General features: G+C 43.7%; 2 protein-coding genes across 2 annotated transcripts; both read left to right on the forward strand.

Annotated features, from left to right (window-relative positions):
- Positions 1-43: 43 nt before the first annotated feature.
- On the forward strand, positions 44-5,109 carry ppil4 (peptidylprolyl isomerase (cyclophilin)-like 4). The gene is made up of 13 exons (XM_080526038.1): positions 44-125; positions 529-596; positions 767-831; positions 993-1,110; positions 1,413-1,555; positions 1,665-1,761; positions 1,870-1,986; positions 2,325-2,449; positions 2,610-2,676; positions 3,186-3,297; positions 3,533-3,629; positions 3,981-4,110; positions 4,374-5,109. The coding sequence occupies exons 1-13, from the start codon at positions 56-58 to the stop codon at positions 4,590-4,592; spliced, it is 1,428 nt and encodes a 475-aa protein (XP_080382164.1). The 5' UTR covers positions 44-55; the 3' UTR covers positions 4,593-5,109.
- A 6,979-nt stretch (positions 5,110-12,088) lies between these two features.
- Positions 12,089-16,304, forward strand: LOC308154208 (putative ribonuclease ZC3H12D; the record flags this gene model as incomplete). Its single annotated transcript, XM_080527379.1, has 5 exons — positions 12,089-12,414; positions 13,933-14,072; positions 14,270-14,504; positions 14,650-14,756; positions 15,325-16,304. 5 exons carry the CDS (start codon positions 12,089-12,091, stop codon positions 16,302-16,304), a joined length of 1,788 nt encoding a protein of 595 aa, XP_080383505.1.
- Positions 16,305-17,678: the final 1,374 nt, after the last annotated feature.

Genomic DNA, 17,678 nt, shown 5'->3' on the forward strand with positions numbered 1-17,678 from the left:
ACAAGTGACGTAACTACTGCCCATGCGCATTGCCGACCATCACTACTTCGCGAGCATGGCGGTGCTTCTTGAAACAACACTAGGGGATATCGTCATTGATTTATTTACAGAAGAAAGACCTAAAAGTAAGAAAACATATTGCGGAGTAATAAGCACCACACTTTTGATTTTAAACAGTGTAGCTACATTGGATGTAATTCAAATTACTCAGCAAGAGAAACCTCAGTTTTAGAGGTGGCTAACTTCTGCTAGCTAAATGAGCTATGTTGTTGTAGCCAAATGATATTGTAACCAAAGTGAATGGTGGCTGGTCCTGGTTCAGGGCTGGTCCTGGTTCAGGGCTAGCTAGATGGAAGTGGCCAGGGAGGTGGGACATTCCGCAACGCACTGATGTGGAAATGCATAATAATTATGCAATAGCATACTTGTGAAATGGCATATTCTACTGTTTGCCCAGTCTAACCTCCTCGTTTCATTATCCTGTTTTCATTATTGTGCTCTCATGATGGCCATCTGCTTATTCTGTAGCTTCCCTGAATTTCCTGAAGTTATGCAAAATCAAATTCTACAATTACTGCCTCATTCATAATGTTCAGGTAAGACATACTCAAAACAAGTTTTATGTCATATTAGTTAGCACCAATAGACTCTGACCTCAACAGAACAATCTAAAATACATACATAGTGATATTAAGTTAATGTGTGAAGTGTCATCTAATCTGATATGGTTCCCTTACATTAACTGGGGGTTCCCTCATCCCTTCAGAGAGACTTCATTGTGCAGACTGGGGATCCCACAGGGACAGGCCGCGGTGGGGAGTCTATCTTCGGGTCAGTCCTCTTCTTCATCAACATCAACATCATCTTCATCAACATCATCTTCATCAGCAGCAGTAGCAGCACTATACTGCAGTTCTGTATGTCTTACAGGAATGTTTCATATGACACTGCATGATAGTAATGCAAGAATATTTTCTTTTTACTATCCTCAGCAAACTTTATGGGGACCAGGCACGCTTCTTTGACTCAGAGAAAGTACCACGGATCAAACACAGAAAGAAGGGGATGGTCTCCATGGTGAACAATGGCAGCGACCAACATGGTTCTCAGGTTGGTGAAACTGCCGGTGAAAGAGGTTGTGTGCATAGGCAACAAGAATTCATTTATTGATACAGTACAGAACCACTTCACTTAGGCCTAACTGAAACCTCTTCAGCTCTTATATAAGGGACCTGAGGCTTCAATGAGTTCCCTCCACTTTTTACAAGGAAATGTTTTTCAAGGACCCTAACATTATATTGATGCCGTCGATATTAACCGTTTTACAGTGAAGTATCATGTTTCTCAGATCAATGCATGTATCTGAATGGGTCGTGTCAGTTTATTTGTGCTGTTATGACTTTTCTCTCCAGTTCCTTATCACAACCGGTGAGAACCTGGACTACCTGGACACGGTCCACACTGTGTTCGGAGAGGTGTCAGAGGGCATGGATGTGGTGGCCAAGATCAACGAGACCTTTGTCGACAAGGACTTCATCCCTTTCCAGGATATCAGGTCAGTCGGTTGCATTTCCTTGGCGTGGTATTGCTTCTGTACAGCAAGAATCTCCCAACATAAAGTGACAAGAAGGTGTGTTGTGAGAGATTTTTGTGTCATTTTGCAGGATAAACCACACTGTGATCCTGGATGACCCCTTCGATGACCCTGCCAACCTACCGGTACCTGATCGCTCTCCTGAGCCTACCAAGGAGCAGCTGGATGTGAGTGGACGTTGCACAAAGCAACCATGTGTCCCTTTCAGAACAAGGAACAACGATGCAATCTGTCATTTGTGAACAGCCCCTAACTGTCCACCCCGTCTTGTGCAGAGTGGTCGAATCGGAGCAGATGAGGTGATAGACGACACAGAGGGGAAAGAGGCTGGGGTGCTTGATGAGTTGCTGAGGGAGAAAGAAGCAAAAACCCAGGCCATCCTGCTGGAGATGGTGAGGAGCTTCATCTGTTCATCTGGCCACCTAGCCCTGTAGACAAGAGAATGTCCAAATACATTCAAGAGTTCAGTAGTGATGTCAGGAGAGATTGTTATTATGTAATATGTATTGTTATTATTATGTAGTATTGTTAGGACCCCCTCGAAAACGAGATGGCACATCTCAAGGGGTTTTATCCTAATAAAAGAAATTTAACACAACACAAAAATTGTAAATTGCTAGTATATATTAGTGTCAGTAGATTATAGATTATACAATGGTTTGATGAGTTGTGATAAAACGTGTGTGTGTGTGTGTGTGTGTGTGTGTGCGCACGCTTACTTGTGTTCAAGGTGGGTGATCTCCCTGATGCGGATGTAAAACCTCCTGAGAATGTTCTGTTTGTATGTAAGCTGAACCCAGTGACCACAGACGAGGATCTGGAAATCATCTTTTCCCGCTTCGGAACCATTAAATGGTATGACGCTTCCTTTCATTGTCTGAGATCAAAGTACTGGCCTACATAACCCTACCACTTTTTAAAAGGTAGAATACACTTAAGTCTGCATTGCCGGTAGTTCAACAGAAACATTACTGTGACTTTTCCTAAATGTTAACATGTTTATATTTTGGTGCAGTTGCGAAATCATCAGAGACTGGAAATCAGGAGAGTCCCTATGCTATGCTTTCATTGAATTTGATAAGGTTAGTTATGTCTTGATTTCCACTTAAATCCATTACCATGAATGACCAAAAAGGCTTCATAGAGAGAAATATACACTATATTAACAATTTTCCACTCATGTGACACGTTCGAATGCTTTGGTCCTCATATCGGGATCCGATCAGACTTTTCTTTTGAAAAATGTGAATACATTTCCGCATTGTTGAAAATCAATGACACTCGAAACGTTGAAATGTAGTTCCGTCTTTCAAAAGAAGAACGATATGAGGACACATTAGAATGTGTCATTTACACTTCTGAGCAAGAGAGTGTAGTTACCACTTATAGCAATAGAGGGCATCAATGAGTCAGAGTTGAGAGACTTTTCCGTTGAGAGGATGGTAGGTTTTGTTTGTACTGAATTTATCATTTAAACTATAACTGATTTAATTTTACTCAATGAATAATAATTGTATTCTAAACCAACATACCTAAGGGCTCATTATTGACCCTCTTTGAGCTGACATTTATTTCTATTGTCTCAACAAAGGAGGAGGACTGTGAAAAAGCCTATTTTAAGATGGACAACGTGCTCATAGACGACCGGCGCATACATGTAGACTTCAGCCAGTCTGTCTCAAAGATCAAATGGAAAGGAAAAGGTATCCTCATTATAACACGATTCCTTTGTTTAAATGTTGATGTTTTGTATGCTCTACTGTTTGTCATTTCAGAAAAGGCATTTTAAACTGAACCCTTCTCTTGTGTTTCTCCAAAAAAGACTTCCCTCTGGCAACAGGTCAATGGTTTTAGTTCCACATACAGTAAGAGGTATTGAAAATGAATAGTGAACCCTTCCAAGTAGCAAACGTTACCACATCCTCTCTTGTTTTCTAGGTGGGAGGTATTCCAAGGATGACTTCAAGACCTTCGAAAAAGATGAGGACAGCCGATCCAAATTAGCTCTTAAGGATAAAGTCAAGCCCAAACAAGAGTATCCTTGCACTTTTAGATGCCCATTTGAATGGAATTCTACATTGTTTGTCGCTATTATTGATCTAAAGTGTCCTCTATTCGACCCACAGATACATTACATACATTGAATGTATCACTCTAGGTATATTTTAAAATATAACAATATATATTTACCCCAACCCATGTATTATTAATTGTTACATACAGTATAGGGTTTCAGGGAGTTAGATACCAAACTTGTAGACTGTCTCTGATGTTATCTAAACTATTGCAAGCCTTTGAAGTGGCTGTCTGGCCAGTTTAAACTTTGGTTTATGTTTCAGGAATTACTCACTCTACTTCCTTGAATTTGCCCTAACCTTCCCAAAAGCTCCAAGTATGACCTGGTTTTAGAGGAAGAGGAAGAAGGGCCAAGCCTTCAGCTCAATGAGAAAAAGCACTCAAAAAAGAAGCACCATCACTCAGACGACGAGGACAGCAGGAAGCCAAAGAAATCTAAGGTTGAAATGTTCCCTTGCTTTCTTTTTTTGGGGGGGGGGTGCAACTGGACTTTATTTTTTTTTTTCTTTTACTGTTTCACAATAGGTATTCACTCCCGCCGTTGTACAGTAAGCATGATTCATGAGATTTGGAAATGTGGTCTTTATCTTTTCATGTAGGAACCGGTTACGCAGTGTCATCACACACACACAGTTTGATTTGGCTACCACTAATGTTTTCTTTACCTCTGTCATCTCATCTCCTTCCCTTCCACACCCTCCAGGACGGCGAGGAGGGCAGGCGAGAGAGAAAGGGAGGCCGGCAGCGCTCTCATTCCCGGTCTCGCTCCAGGGACAGGGACAGAGACCGAGACAGAGACGGACACCACAAACACAGCAAGCACCGGCAGGAGGCACGTGACAAGGCCCACGGGCGCAGAGTCAAGAGCCGTAGTCGCTCACCCAGGAAGTCTAAAGACAAAGAGAGAAGCAGACACCGGTGAGAGAGAGGAGGAGGAGGAGGAGGAGGAGGAGGAGGAGGAGGAGGAGGAAGAAGAAGAGATCAGATTCCCATCACTGTGATCCCTACTACCACTTCCACCTTCATGTCTGAAAGCACATCAGGAACTCACAACAGACCTATCTCCCCACAGCCGCCGCCTCTCACGTCGCATTTACATGTATTTTCTTCTGGGAAATGTGACGTGATCACTTTCAAACGACACACCCTCTCTCTCAGTGTTAAGGGCTTTGTTCATTATGAATAATGGGGAACAATAAGTATCCTTAAACCTGACCTGCTGGATTCCTAGGAGGTCATTCGGAGACGTCTGTGAAGCATTGTCCCAGTCAGTCTGTCTGTCAACATGCACGCACTTTTCATCGTGAAACTGTTCTAGTCATCAGTGTTTTGAAGATCTGTCTATTTCTTTTTGGACTGACATGCCCCCCCCCACATCCACTCTCCTCTGTCAATCATAAGACTAGTGAACGGTCTTCCCCCGTGATTGTTTATGTGTGACCTTTGCCTGTAGTTTTGTATGGCTTTTCTACACTGAATAAATACAGGCATGGAAAACATGACTTGTTTGTCTCTTCTTTGTTGAGGGAAGTCCCTGTGTCATCCTCCGCCACTTTCACCCCCACCCCCCACACTCTACCCCCTCAAAGTTTAACAGTGTAATATTACTGTAACATGGTGATACCTCCTCTCCTTACACCTTCCTCAATGGAAATGAGTAGAAAGACCAAGCTGTGGTTGCTGAAATGTGTGTGGGTCACATTCACATTCACAGATGAACCATCCTGTCTTGGTGACAGTTTGACATTTTTGTGGTCTTTGTGTATTGGCAGTCCTATCAAGAGAGCTTAACTAAATCATGTGTGAAGTATATTAGGGATATGTGTGGTGGAAACCAAAGGAGAGCTAGATGTAATTCAATACAGACCGACCTAAAGTGTTCACAACAACGTTTTCAGCATTGGCAGCAGAGAAGAATAGCACAGTGTGGTGTGCACCGTATGTGTAGCTGAGTTTTCCACTGGGACTCTCCAAGCACGATGCTGCGGGTCACTACCACTTCTAGCCCCCTCAGAGTTCCCTGAATGAAAAACCAGAGACCCTGGCCAACATTTACCATATTTGGTCTGCTGTCATTTGGAATCATATCACTTTGGTTGTTTCTCAGAATGAGATGCCATTTTGAACCTCCCCATAATGGACTGTTTTTAGCTAACATCTTGTGAGTATGGGGGTGGGGGTGAAACCAAATGGTGGTGGGAGGGAAGCCGGTGAAGCTGATCGTGGTTAAAGTTGTTTAAACACTGTATGAGGAAGAGAGAGAGAGTACAGAGTGGAAAAAAAGAACATTGTATTGTTTCACTCCCCCAGATCTAACCACACCTCAGAGACTTCAACAACTCACAGTACCTGACAATACAATGAAACTATATTTATCTTCCTAGTTAGTTTGACAGTTTACTGTAACTGACAGCAAACGTTCTTTAAAATATATATATATAATGACAGCCAAAGGAACTTTTTAGGATCCTCTTGATTGATGATTCCCATCACTGAACAGACAGTATGAGGAGGGCCTGATGGAAAAAGGAGCGTTCACTGGCCTTAGGTAATCAAACTCCACAATGAGATAATTTGTTCCACAGACAGGTGTAAACAGGTAGAGATTAGTCTCTGTGAGAACTACTGTCGGTATGTATTTGTGTGTGCAAGTGTCTGTCCTCTAAGTGCCAAGCAGGGGAGGCTGGTGGAGGTAGAAATCAGAGGACGGGCTCATTGTATTGCATGGGATGAGGAATAGTATAAAAAATGCTTGTGCTAAGAATAAAAGCAGACAAGATTAGACATACAGTAGGTCAGTCTTGTACATGTCAAGGATCCAAAGCTGAGTTGAGATGTTTCAAAAGTGTGAACAACTCTCAAACACTTCAGTGATAGGTAGGAAGTGTGCAAATGTAGAGATGTTCTCCTATGACAAAGTGTAGGTCGGTTAACAGGAATCCTGTCAGATTCAGTTTTTTTTTTCTTCTTCATTTTGTGGTGAGGCGAGGCCCTCTTTTTTTGTTTTATCTGATGAGTATCAAACCACTCAGAGGAGGTAGTGAAGGCGGCTCCCCCTGTGGTATAGTACAAGTCAGCGAAGGGTCGACAGTTCTCTCCTTGCCTCCCCTCCACAACCGTGAAGTGCCACTGTATTTGAATGTCACATCTCATACGGGTTGTCCCTCTAGTTAGTCTCACACACACACACCTGATTCTTTGAATACACAGCAATGCTGAACCAGGAAACGCTTTCGCAAACTGCACAGCTCAACATGCCCAGGCGTCCCAGAGGAAGGTCATGTGATTATCATGCAGTAACCTGTTATGGTAACATACACCATAACAATCTGTGCTCTGTCTCTTCTCCTTTTTCATGAACATGTGGAGGAAACACATAGCATTTTAGGAACTGAAAGCATAGCATGTTTTTTTTAATTTTTTCCAATGTGGCAGATGATTTATTTTTCACTATGCATATAGTGCCTCACTGAACACACACCAATAGTATCATCTGTGGATATATTGTGTCTTGTTGTGTCTTACACTTAAGTCATACAGGATGCAATTCCTGATTCCTTGGAATCTCTGCTCGGTGTTGTAAAGGAGCTCGAAAATGTCTGTCACTCACTTTTATTACCACACAATTTGAATGAGCCGGAGGAGCTTCACATTGCTGTTGTACTTTAACCGCATTTATGCAAAATATTTGAACTGTACCAACTGGACCACACAACCAATTGTGTAGAAAATTGTGTTTTAGCTCACTGCATTATCCAATTCCAGTATAGTATTATATTTTCCATATACATGATTTCTTCCGTGTTTGTTTATCATGCAGAAATGTACAGTATGTGAGTAATCATTGAATTTGTATTTGAGTGCACTGAATTCTTCTTTGTAAACCTAATATATATGGCCCAACACTTTTGTATTTGTTTATTGTATTGTCTGTATTTTCTGCACTATCATGCCTACCTGTGATGTATATAGTGAAAATACCGCCGCTCATCCGTTATCAGACTTTGCTGAGGTGCTGGAACTGAAGTATATCAATAGAGTGCAAAATAACAGTAGTTTATTGCGAGCTTTCGGTCATAGACCTTCTTCAGACCTTCCTGTGATGTATAAAAAAAACATTCTCACAAAATAAAGCATTCATTCATTCAGTTGAGCTGACTCCCAGATGCAGTAGGTGGACTAGGTGTTTAGCATTCCTGTGATATAGTACTAGTACATACGTGCATGCAATATCCCACTATAGAATAGCTTTGAATTCTCAACTGAAGGCTTTATTGTTATTCTGAAGAGTCAGCAATTGAGGGTGTGGAAATCTTCTTGGGTCCAACTGGCGACTCCATGCTCAATGCTTGTCCGTCTGAGTTATTAACACTACAGTCACTCCAACCCTAGAGACGTTTTAATGGAACTCTATTTACAACACTGTAAAACCAGTACTAGATCAGCAGGAACCCAGCCTCACCCAGTCACTGTTAGACACCGTAACGCCACACCAGGAAAAAGAGGAGCAGGGGAGAGAGAGAGAGAGAGAGCTCACTCTGGGCCCCTTACACAAGCACCTGGACCCAGAGGCTCTGCAAGAGCTCCGATAAGGAAGTGAAATTATTGCATTAGGCTGTCTTTTGCTTCCCTGCTGGTGTGGTCTGAGCAAAGTCTCAGGCGACTTCCTCATATGACTAATAAAAGCACACACAGGTTTGTCTCTCAGTATGACTGAGGTAGCTCAGTCATTCTTTAAGAGGCTCTCTCCCAGGAAGGTGGAAGCTTCGACCTACCATTCACCTGAGACTGTGAGTAAACGATTATGTATCTGCAAAGGGTTTACTCTTCTTTATGTGATACAGTAGCTAAGTGGCTGTCTATGTCTTTTTTTTTATTCAAGGAAACTACCGCACTATGTGCCAGTGTTCTTTCCATCTACACTGAGAGTAGCCTGTCAGTCAGTGAGATAATTAGTTGTGATTGGTCAGAAACAGGCTTTTCAAGGGGAGCTTCATACGACCGGCGTCTCAGGGCAAGTGGATCTTTGTCTAGTCTTGTAGAAGTGCTGCTGTGTGTGAGTGCAGCGGTGAGAAGGATGTGGTTTAGTGCAGAGTGAAGATGTGCAGAGTTGTTCTCACGTGCAGAGGGGGGAACCTTGCTGTAACTGAAATTCATGGTCAACATATTATCACAGGTGTAAACCGGCTGAGGGATTTTGCATTCATACTGGCTCATAAATGCTCCTTTATGATACTTGATTAAAACTTGACAATGCTTGTCATTTTGTGTTATTTAATTTTCTTCCTTCACACCGTTTGTTTTACATCCCAAATCATTCTAAAACTAAATAAGTAATTAAAACTCTTATCTCGAGGCTTCCGGTATGATGGCGGAGTGATTAGTCGCACATTTTCAGTCTCTCTCAACTCTGCAAAAATAAACCCTCAGAAATCATATTTCAACAAATATATTCAAGGTAATATAGAAGAGAAATAATAAAGAGGTCGGTTAGATAAAGAAAATCGAGCCAAAAGGTGATTAAAAGTAACAAAATGGATTCGGGCCCTGACAAGAGTGAGGGAACACGAGGAGAGAAGCAGGGAACGGGTTCAGAGCCAGCTACCCTGAACCAACTTGTTGAAGTGCAAGCACCCATAATTAAACAACTGAGTGAGGTTAAAGAAGAAGTTAAAGGGGTAAAACAGGGAATAAGCGATGTGAAGAGGGAGGTGATGGAAGAGCTCGCCAGGTTCCGGAGGGAAATCGACAACAAATTCGAAGGGATTAATGCCGACGTTAAAATACAGAGTGACAACATGGCCCAGGCGCGCATAGCGGAACTGGAGGAATGGCTAAGAGGATGATGCTAGACGTGACGGCCCAGGCACAACGACTGCAAGAGAAGACAACGGACCTCGAGGGGAGGTCGAGGCGGAACAATATTTGCATCTTTGGCATACCGTAGGGCACGGAGGAGAATTCGACTGGCAAGTTCCTGGAGCGCTTTTTATCCACCGAACTCGAGCTACCTAGCGACACCCCACTCCAGATACAGAGAGCACACAGAGCCCTGGCGCAGAAACCACCTCCGAACGCACCCCCCAGGTCAATGGTGGTAAACTTCCGGTTTACAGTTTGAAACGAAGGAGATGGTGCTCAGTCATGCTTGGAGAAAGAAAATACTCGTGGGAGAGAAGAGGGTGTTTTTTGACCATGATTATGCAACTGAAGTGGTCCAGAAGAGAAGGGAATACGCGGCCATAAAGAAGATATTGAAAGAGGAAAAGATCCGTTTCCAAACCCCGCTGGCGAGGATGCGAATCCACTGGGAAAGCGGAGTGAAAACGCATGACAGCGCAGAGGACGTGGCGAGAGACATGGCGGGCAGAGGATACGAGGTGGGTCTCCCAGGAGAAGGCACCGCGACTACAGAGAGGGAGAAGACGCGACACCGGGCAGAGTGGCAGCAGACGAGGGGAAATAAGCCGGGGAGGAGCGCAGCGGCTGCCGCCAGGGAGAAGCTGAAGGATTTCCGATGGGGGAAATGAGCCTGATTTGCTGACATGAGCGGGTGTCTTGAAGGGACAACCAGATGGCCTACAAGGTATGTTTAAAACAGTCAACGGACCTCTAATAAAGTAATTGTAATAGTTGCCGTTTGAGAGAGACTGAACTAACAGAGTTGGACATTACTAGACGGAGTGAAACCCTTTGGAAAGGGTGTGATTTCGGTCCTAAGGAGGGGCCCTTTCTGAGAGGGAGGGGCCCTTCCTGAGAGGAAGGATACCCCCTCGACCTACCAACGGGACTTGGGGAAAAAGTCATCCCCTTTTTGGGAAGAAGTGTATGTTCTGTTTTATTGCTCATTATTTTTTGTTGCCTTCGTCATAACATTAAATAATGATCAGTTATCATACCATTCATATCATATCATTACAACACACAAGACTAAACCATACCCATGGATACAACATACATACAACATACCTGAATGTGCAAACAAAATGATGGTTATTTAAGTGCTATGGTAGGCTCCAGCACAAAACAGCTCTCACCCCTGCATGTCAACAAAACAAAACATTCAGAACACGCCACATTGCCTCCGCCATAATATTAGCTCACGTTAACTGGCTGGCAAAGTAGCTAACTAGCTGTTAGCTAGTTAGCTCACAACTTTATCCATCCATAAAATACAAAAAAACTAAACATAACTCAAAAGTAATGGCATGAAAACAATGGTAGACATTCATCTCAAATAATACATTCGGTTTATATTAGTGGCAATTACACAGAAAATGAGATACAGGTTGGGGACTTATCTATTCAAGATACTCGTGGTCGCTGGGAAAAAGGCTATCACAAGGAAATGGGGTACGGAAGACCTACCTACTCAGGACCACACCGGCAGTTCCGAACGCTGGTTCGCGTTCGCGAGCCGAAACCTCCGAACGTTGGCGCTGTCTGGCGAACGATACACTGGTATGAACGCGGGCTCGTTCGCCAGACAGCACCAACGTTCGGAGGTTTCGGCTCGCGAACGCGAACCGGCGTTCGGAACTGCTGGTGTGAAAGAGGCCTGTGGACTTTAGCTTCACTGATTTTCATTGTTCTTTGTCACTGTGACTATCACCATGGCATCTATGATTGGTAAATACATTCCTAATCACGCAGAGATAAATGGATTGTAATGTCTTTTTTGCTATTCTTCCATACTCAGAGTAGAGCATCATTGTACTGTATGTAATTGTGTGTGCCTATACACAAAAGGTGAAAGATTGGTTGTGTGCCATATGTCTCTCTCTTCACCCTCCTAGTCAGAAGTGAACAGTCTCTTTGTATAAGGACTCTTGGGGTTTTCCGGCCTCTCTTATATCAAGGACTCGTCTGACTAGGGAGTGTGAGGTTCGGCATTTACAAGATAATAAGCACAGATAGCACCATTATGTTTTGGTTCATTGAGGGTGACATTTTCATTGATTCCAGTGATGTATATTTGTTATGACGACTGCTGTCAGGGACAAAATTAGATCTGTTTTTTTATGTTGACCCTCCTGAGACTGGGGGCTTTCTCGACCAGTATGACGTGAGTGGGTGAGAGTGCATACGTGTGCATTCATGAGGTTGTGGAAGTGTAAGTAGATTCTATCTCTGTGCACCAAACCACAGAGTCAAAGTCTCTGAAAACCCCTGTGACTCCACCACGGGCTTCCTGTGTTTACAGTGTACGAGGATGCCTCTCCCGCCCCTTTTGCACCTGTCAATTCTTCCAAAACTGACGCCGTTGCTGTGGAGACCATGATGAGATAGAAAAAGAAGGTGATGAGGATCCCCCACAGACAGTCCTGAGAGGAGCTGGGAGGTGTAACACCTACAGTACTCAGACCCAGAGACCCAGAGAGACGGAGCCAGAGCCAACAGAGAGCCTATACCGCCAGCATGGACCACCAGAATGGCAAAGTGGAGCGCTTCCTCAAGCTAGGCTATTCCCACAGTGACATCCTGCGTGTGCTGGAGAACCTGCACCATGACGCCCAGACCAACGACATCCTGGAGGAGCTGATCAAGACCTGCCACAGCAGCACTTCCACCTCCAGTCCCACGGCCAGCCGCTCTGCCCACTCCAGCCCACAGCTGGTCCCCAGAGGCTGCAGTCCCCCACAGACAAGCCCCAGCCAGCCCCCACGGCCCAGCAACGCCTTGGACAGAGACCCCACCGGAGGCTACAGACCAGTGGTTATCGATGGGAGTAATGTGGCCATGAGGTGAGTGGACCCAATGTCGAAAACGTAAATAAATGTATGAAATTTAATGAATACAGAGGGTTGGAAGAAAACATATTTTTGGTGATGAGTTTAATGAGGTTTAATGAGTTACACTGAGTATCTGTTTTGCTATGTATTGAACATAACCTATTGAAATATTGGAAAAAACTTTTAAAGAATGTCGTAAATTAATTTCCAGTAAAGATAAGCTTCTCCCTATCTTGGCTTATTATTGTGTGCCAGTAAATTCACCTGATACCAGTTTCACTTGGCAGGTCAGTGAATGCCGCACTTCCTCCTAAGAGTGGGTGTCCTTCTTTGTTTCTGTGGTGAATTTCAGAAGAACCTGTGGTAACAGACAGATTAGCAGAGAGGTAGAGAGGTGTGACCCTGGCCTTGGTTTCAGATTAGATACCATAACGGAGGCAAACAGTGAGACATGCTACGGTACAAAACACCACTCTGATTGAATCAACAGGTGGAATATTCAAAGTAGGTGAGGCACTGTCTGTAGCTGCAACAAAGGAACAGAGGAAGAGTTCAATTCTTATGAATCAGTTGTTTTTTCCCACCGCAGATCACTTTGAGGCTGTGTTTATTGTTGTTGACAATTCTTGTTTTCTACTCCTTGTTTCCAGTCGTGACATGCAACATTTTACGAAGCACACTTTGACTACTTTTCCTCAAGTCCCAAATTTCCTTGCTCTTTGAGGCCTCATTCTGGTTGAATGTTCTAAGCAAATACACTTCTTTATATTAATCGTTGTGTATTCTATGTACGTTCATTGTCATACTATTATTGGGAGGTTCCACTCTGTGCCCCAATGGCTTTGCAACACAAAGGTTTTATCTTTGATCCTGTTCTATGCAAAGCTACCTACCACTTCCTGCTAGCTGTTTGCAGGGGAACCCCCCTGTGCTATTTACCACTGCCTGTAGGCAAATCTACTACCCCAGAACTACTGACATGACCTGGTAGGCCTTAGCAGCCACTACCAGAGACAGACAGAGTAGGATGAAGTGACCCTTAGATACAGATCTAATGTCAGTTTTGCATTTCACTTTTATAGTTATGGTTAGGATTCCAGAAACTATTTCTGATCCTCAATCTGTAACTAAGTGCAACCTGCCTCCAGCTACTGATACAGTAGTTATATACTGCACCACCATCACCCAGGATAGTGTGTGTTCCAACCCTTACATACCAGTAACATTCTGTCACTCTCTAACAACTATTCTAGAGTGAACCAGAGGGCTGAGCTCGGTAGTGTTGAAGAGGAACACAGACATCCTGAGACCGTTATTCTAGTTGACATTCATCTGGAGTGACAGTTTGTTCTAAATTACAGAACACCACAGTCTATTTTACTGTGGTTCTGCAAAGCATGAGTTCACATGAGTTGGAGTAGGTGAGTCACAGCTGTCTTCCTAAAGAAAAGAGATGTGGGTCAAAGAGATGTGGGGCGATCTAGAGGAGAAAAGGGAAGCTAATTGTCTTCTCTGGCCCCGTCTTTACAGCCATGGAAACAAGCAAGTGTTCTCGTGTCGCGGGCTGCAGCTGGCAGTGAGGTGGTTCTGGGAGAGGGGTCTCCATGACATCACTGTGTTCGTACCCCTGTGGAGGAAGGAGCAACCCCGTCCTGAAGCCCCTATCACAGGTAGGACATGTGCTATACTCTCTGACGAGGGCTAGGTGGCAGTGTGGAGCTGCAGGTCACCAGAGAGCAGCATGTTGATCCCCCCTTCATGGCCTAGGTTTGAATCTTTTATGACTTAGAAATGTTGACACATGATCTTCATGGCCGACATGAAATGAACCTCTATGAAGATAGGAACTCTTGTGTTGTACGTACAGATCAACATATCCTCCACGAGCTGGAGAAGAGGAAGATCCTGGTGTTCACACCGTCACGTTGTGTGAATGGGAAGCGGGTGGTGTGCTACGATGACCGCTACATCATCAAACTGGCCTTCGACTCGGACGGTATCATCGTATCCAACGACAACTACCGTGACCTACAGACTGAGAAGCCACAGTGGAAGAAGTTCATCGAGGAGAGGTTACTGATGTACACCTTCGCCAATGATAAGTAAGTCCCAACACTGATCCTAGTAAGGACCTTCCAACCCTCTGCCAAATCCATATTTGACCCCTGAGTGTATACTTGTAATTAAGCTGTAATTAAGGCCTGATTTGAAGAGTGACCTTATTTTCGTTTTGACTTTTCTTTTCAGGTTCATGCCTCCAGATGATCCATTGGGAAGGAACGGCCCAACAATTGACAACTTCCTGAGAAAAAAGCCATGGGGCCTTGAAAGCAAACAGCAGCACTGCCCGTATGGTAGGAGGATATCTCACCCTACACAATATCAATTCTAGTCATGTTTTAGGCTTCCTTGAAATGTATTTCCCTGATCATTTGAAATGTAACCCATCCAATGTGAGTCAGTCAGCTGAGGTTTGTGATTATTAGCAGTAGGGTCAGTCAGTTGTGATTTCTTTTGACTGCCTGTCAGTCCTCTGTTGGCACATAGAGCGCGGTTCCAGTCCGAGGCTACAGTTTTGTCAGTGAACCACTCACAAACAAAAGCCCCTTTTTATCAACACACAGGCTAATATAGTAATGGAGCAAACAGCAGGCCTGGAATTATGACTGAGGAGTACAAAGGGCCCTCATAGCACTTGCATTGTACCTAGTGAACAAAAACAGGCAGGAGACGAGACCTAATTTGTTTGCCTTGCTAAGTGTGTTTACACTACTAAAGAAGGGGGGGGGGCGAAGGGCTACAGTGCTACAGTGCACTCAGACAAACACACATCCTTGTTGACAGTGTCTTAGAGATACAGTGTTACATCTGTGAGACATGTTCTTTAAAAGCCCATAAATATCCCTTATTTGTTTCTTCCAGGAAAGAAGTGTACTTACGGAGCGAAGTGCAAGTTCTACCACCCAGAGCGCTCCAACCAATCCCAACTGTCAGTGGCGGATGAGCTGAGAGCGAAGAGCAAACCTGCTGCAGACAGAGAGCAGCCACCTCTCCCCCCAGCCCACGCACTGCACCCGGAGACACACACCTACACAGGCCCCTACCATGAGCCAGAACACACTACTCATCTCTACAGATATCCCTCCACACCGCCTCCTCCAAGAAAAGAGGACCTTTCCCGCAGGGCTTCACCTAGTGAGCAGTTCACCAGTCAAAGAGAGTCCAGCCTCCACCTCTGCCCAAGCCCAGACATCGATGAAGCTTTTGGGTCTCTGGACACATCCATGTCCAGATTATACATCCCGGACATGGCCAACAACACAAAGGGAGTGTCCTACACGTACAGCAGCGGGGTGGCAGGCTGCAGTCTGGGCAGTGGGGACTTCTACCCCTCCAGCACCTACAGTAGCCACGGCAACCACACACAGAGGTTCAGACTGGGGGGACCCTCGTCAGGGGGCCATTATGCCCCCCAAAGACTGCCACAGTGTAGCTGTGACCACTTACCGACCTGTGAGCGCTCAGTATGCAGCCAGTGCATGTATGGCCACCTGCACCTCCAGCCCCAGTCAGGGAGCTCCTATGGGGTTCAGTTGTTCAGAGATAGCCGCAGCCATAGCCCCAGCCCTGTCCATTTGTCAGAGCAGCCTTACTACCAGCATCCAATCCCACACAGACAGAGTCATAGCCTCCCAGAGTACAGCTGGGGGCAGGGGCGCTCTGATGTGGGTATGACCAGCAGCTCTAGCAGTGAGCATAAGAGGAGTGTGAAGGGTCAGCTCAGCACACTATTTCCCCAGAATGTGGTGGAACACGTGATGAGTTTGTACCCAGACATCCTTGAGATGTCAAAGCTGGTTCCTCTGATCCAGAGGTTCAGAACCAGTCATATGTCCTCCTAGTGAGCACAGCATTTCACCTTTTCTCTGTAAGCATTAAACACAGTAGCTCTTCAGCAGATAAAAGGAAAAAGCTTGAAAATGTAGCAGTCTCTCGAACGTGTACAAGTGCAATGCACTACTGTCTTGTAATGCTATTTCATTGAGTATTTAGCATTGGCTTGAAGATATCAAAGCAGCATGTGTTGTTTTATCATGTAGCCTCAAAATGAGGTAAGATACAAAAGAAAATTGATATCTACCTGTATTTGATAATGCAGAATAAATTAATCTTGCATTATTCATATTAAACATGAATCTTTCAAATGTGTTAGTTTTACTTTTTTGTACATACATTTGTTGTGTACATATATAAATGTTAGACAAACCTAACCTCTAACTACTTTCCTGTCAAACAATGTCAAGCTTCCTTCAAACCAATTACCAGTAAGTAGGTCTCTACTGCCATCTACTGGAGGGTTCAAAAGCAAGTCAAAGACATTCCATGCCAACAACATAATAAAAATATAATACAATAATATTAGTAAGAAATTCAGAATAGATTTTTTTTTATTTTTACAAATAACTTATCTGTTACAAAGACAGTTTTCCCAGCTAAAATCAAAAACACTTTAGATATCCAAATTAGTTTTTTTAATTAATAAAACATGTATGAACCGACTCTTCACGCAGAGCTGCAGATAAAGCAGAAAACTGGTTTCTTTGGGATATTTTTTTACAAGAAAAAGTATGACATAAGTGCTTAAGAGGCAACTAAGAATTTAGCATCTACCTAATTGAATTTTAACAATAGTAAGCTTTGGTTTAAAAAATTACATCTTGATTTGTGACTGCATAGATTATCAATACAAATACCATTCTAAGGCAGTAATGTGAGGCAGCATATCACAACGTGAAAAACTTCACAAAATAACAATTCCACAATTAAGGTAAAATCATTACAATGGTAAACTTTAAAACCATCCTCATCAAACAGAAGCTTCACAGGACAAATTCAACCCAATGAAAATAAGATTCTACAAAGAGGACAGTCACCATTTCGCCTCATCTTATTAGAAATATAATGACGGCACAATCCTGTTTGTCTTGTCTTTGCTTAAGAGGAGATCATCTAAAAATCTGCCCAGGAGGAGAAAAGGCATGTAACCTATATAAATATCTGCTGATTTGAAACAGGAATACTTAACACATATGAATCCTGATCCTTGGAACACTCTAGAAAAAAAATACTAATTTATACTGCATAGCAAATACTCCAATTCTGAAAGCCTGGAGAGACAGTTGCCTTCCACCAAGCTGTACATGGACACCTTAATACAATCCCCAAAGTCAGTTTTCCATCCGACTCATGCTTCTGTTTTGATGTAAGTTTTTGGG

Source organism: Nansenia antarctica, assembly GCF_963989245.1.
Source record: "Nansenia antarctica genome assembly, chromosome: 3".
Classification (NCBI taxonomy): domain Eukaryota; kingdom Metazoa; phylum Chordata; class Actinopteri; order Argentiniformes; family Microstomatidae; genus Nansenia; species Nansenia antarctica.

Excerpts from the sequence above, each read along its gene's own strand:
- ppil4 (XM_080526038.1), top strand. The coding sequence starts at position 56 with ATGGCGGTGCTTCTTGAAACAACACTAGGGGATATCGTCATTGATTTA. Across the intron at positions 1,556-1,664 it reads ATCCCTTTCCAGGATATCAG|GATAAACCACACTGTGATCC; the intron begins GTCAGTCGGTTG and ends GTCATTTTGCAG. Across the intron at positions 3,630-3,980 it reads AAAGTCAAGCCCAAACAAGA|CTCCAAGTATGACCTGGTTT; the intron begins GTATCCTTGCAC and ends CCTTCCCAAAAG.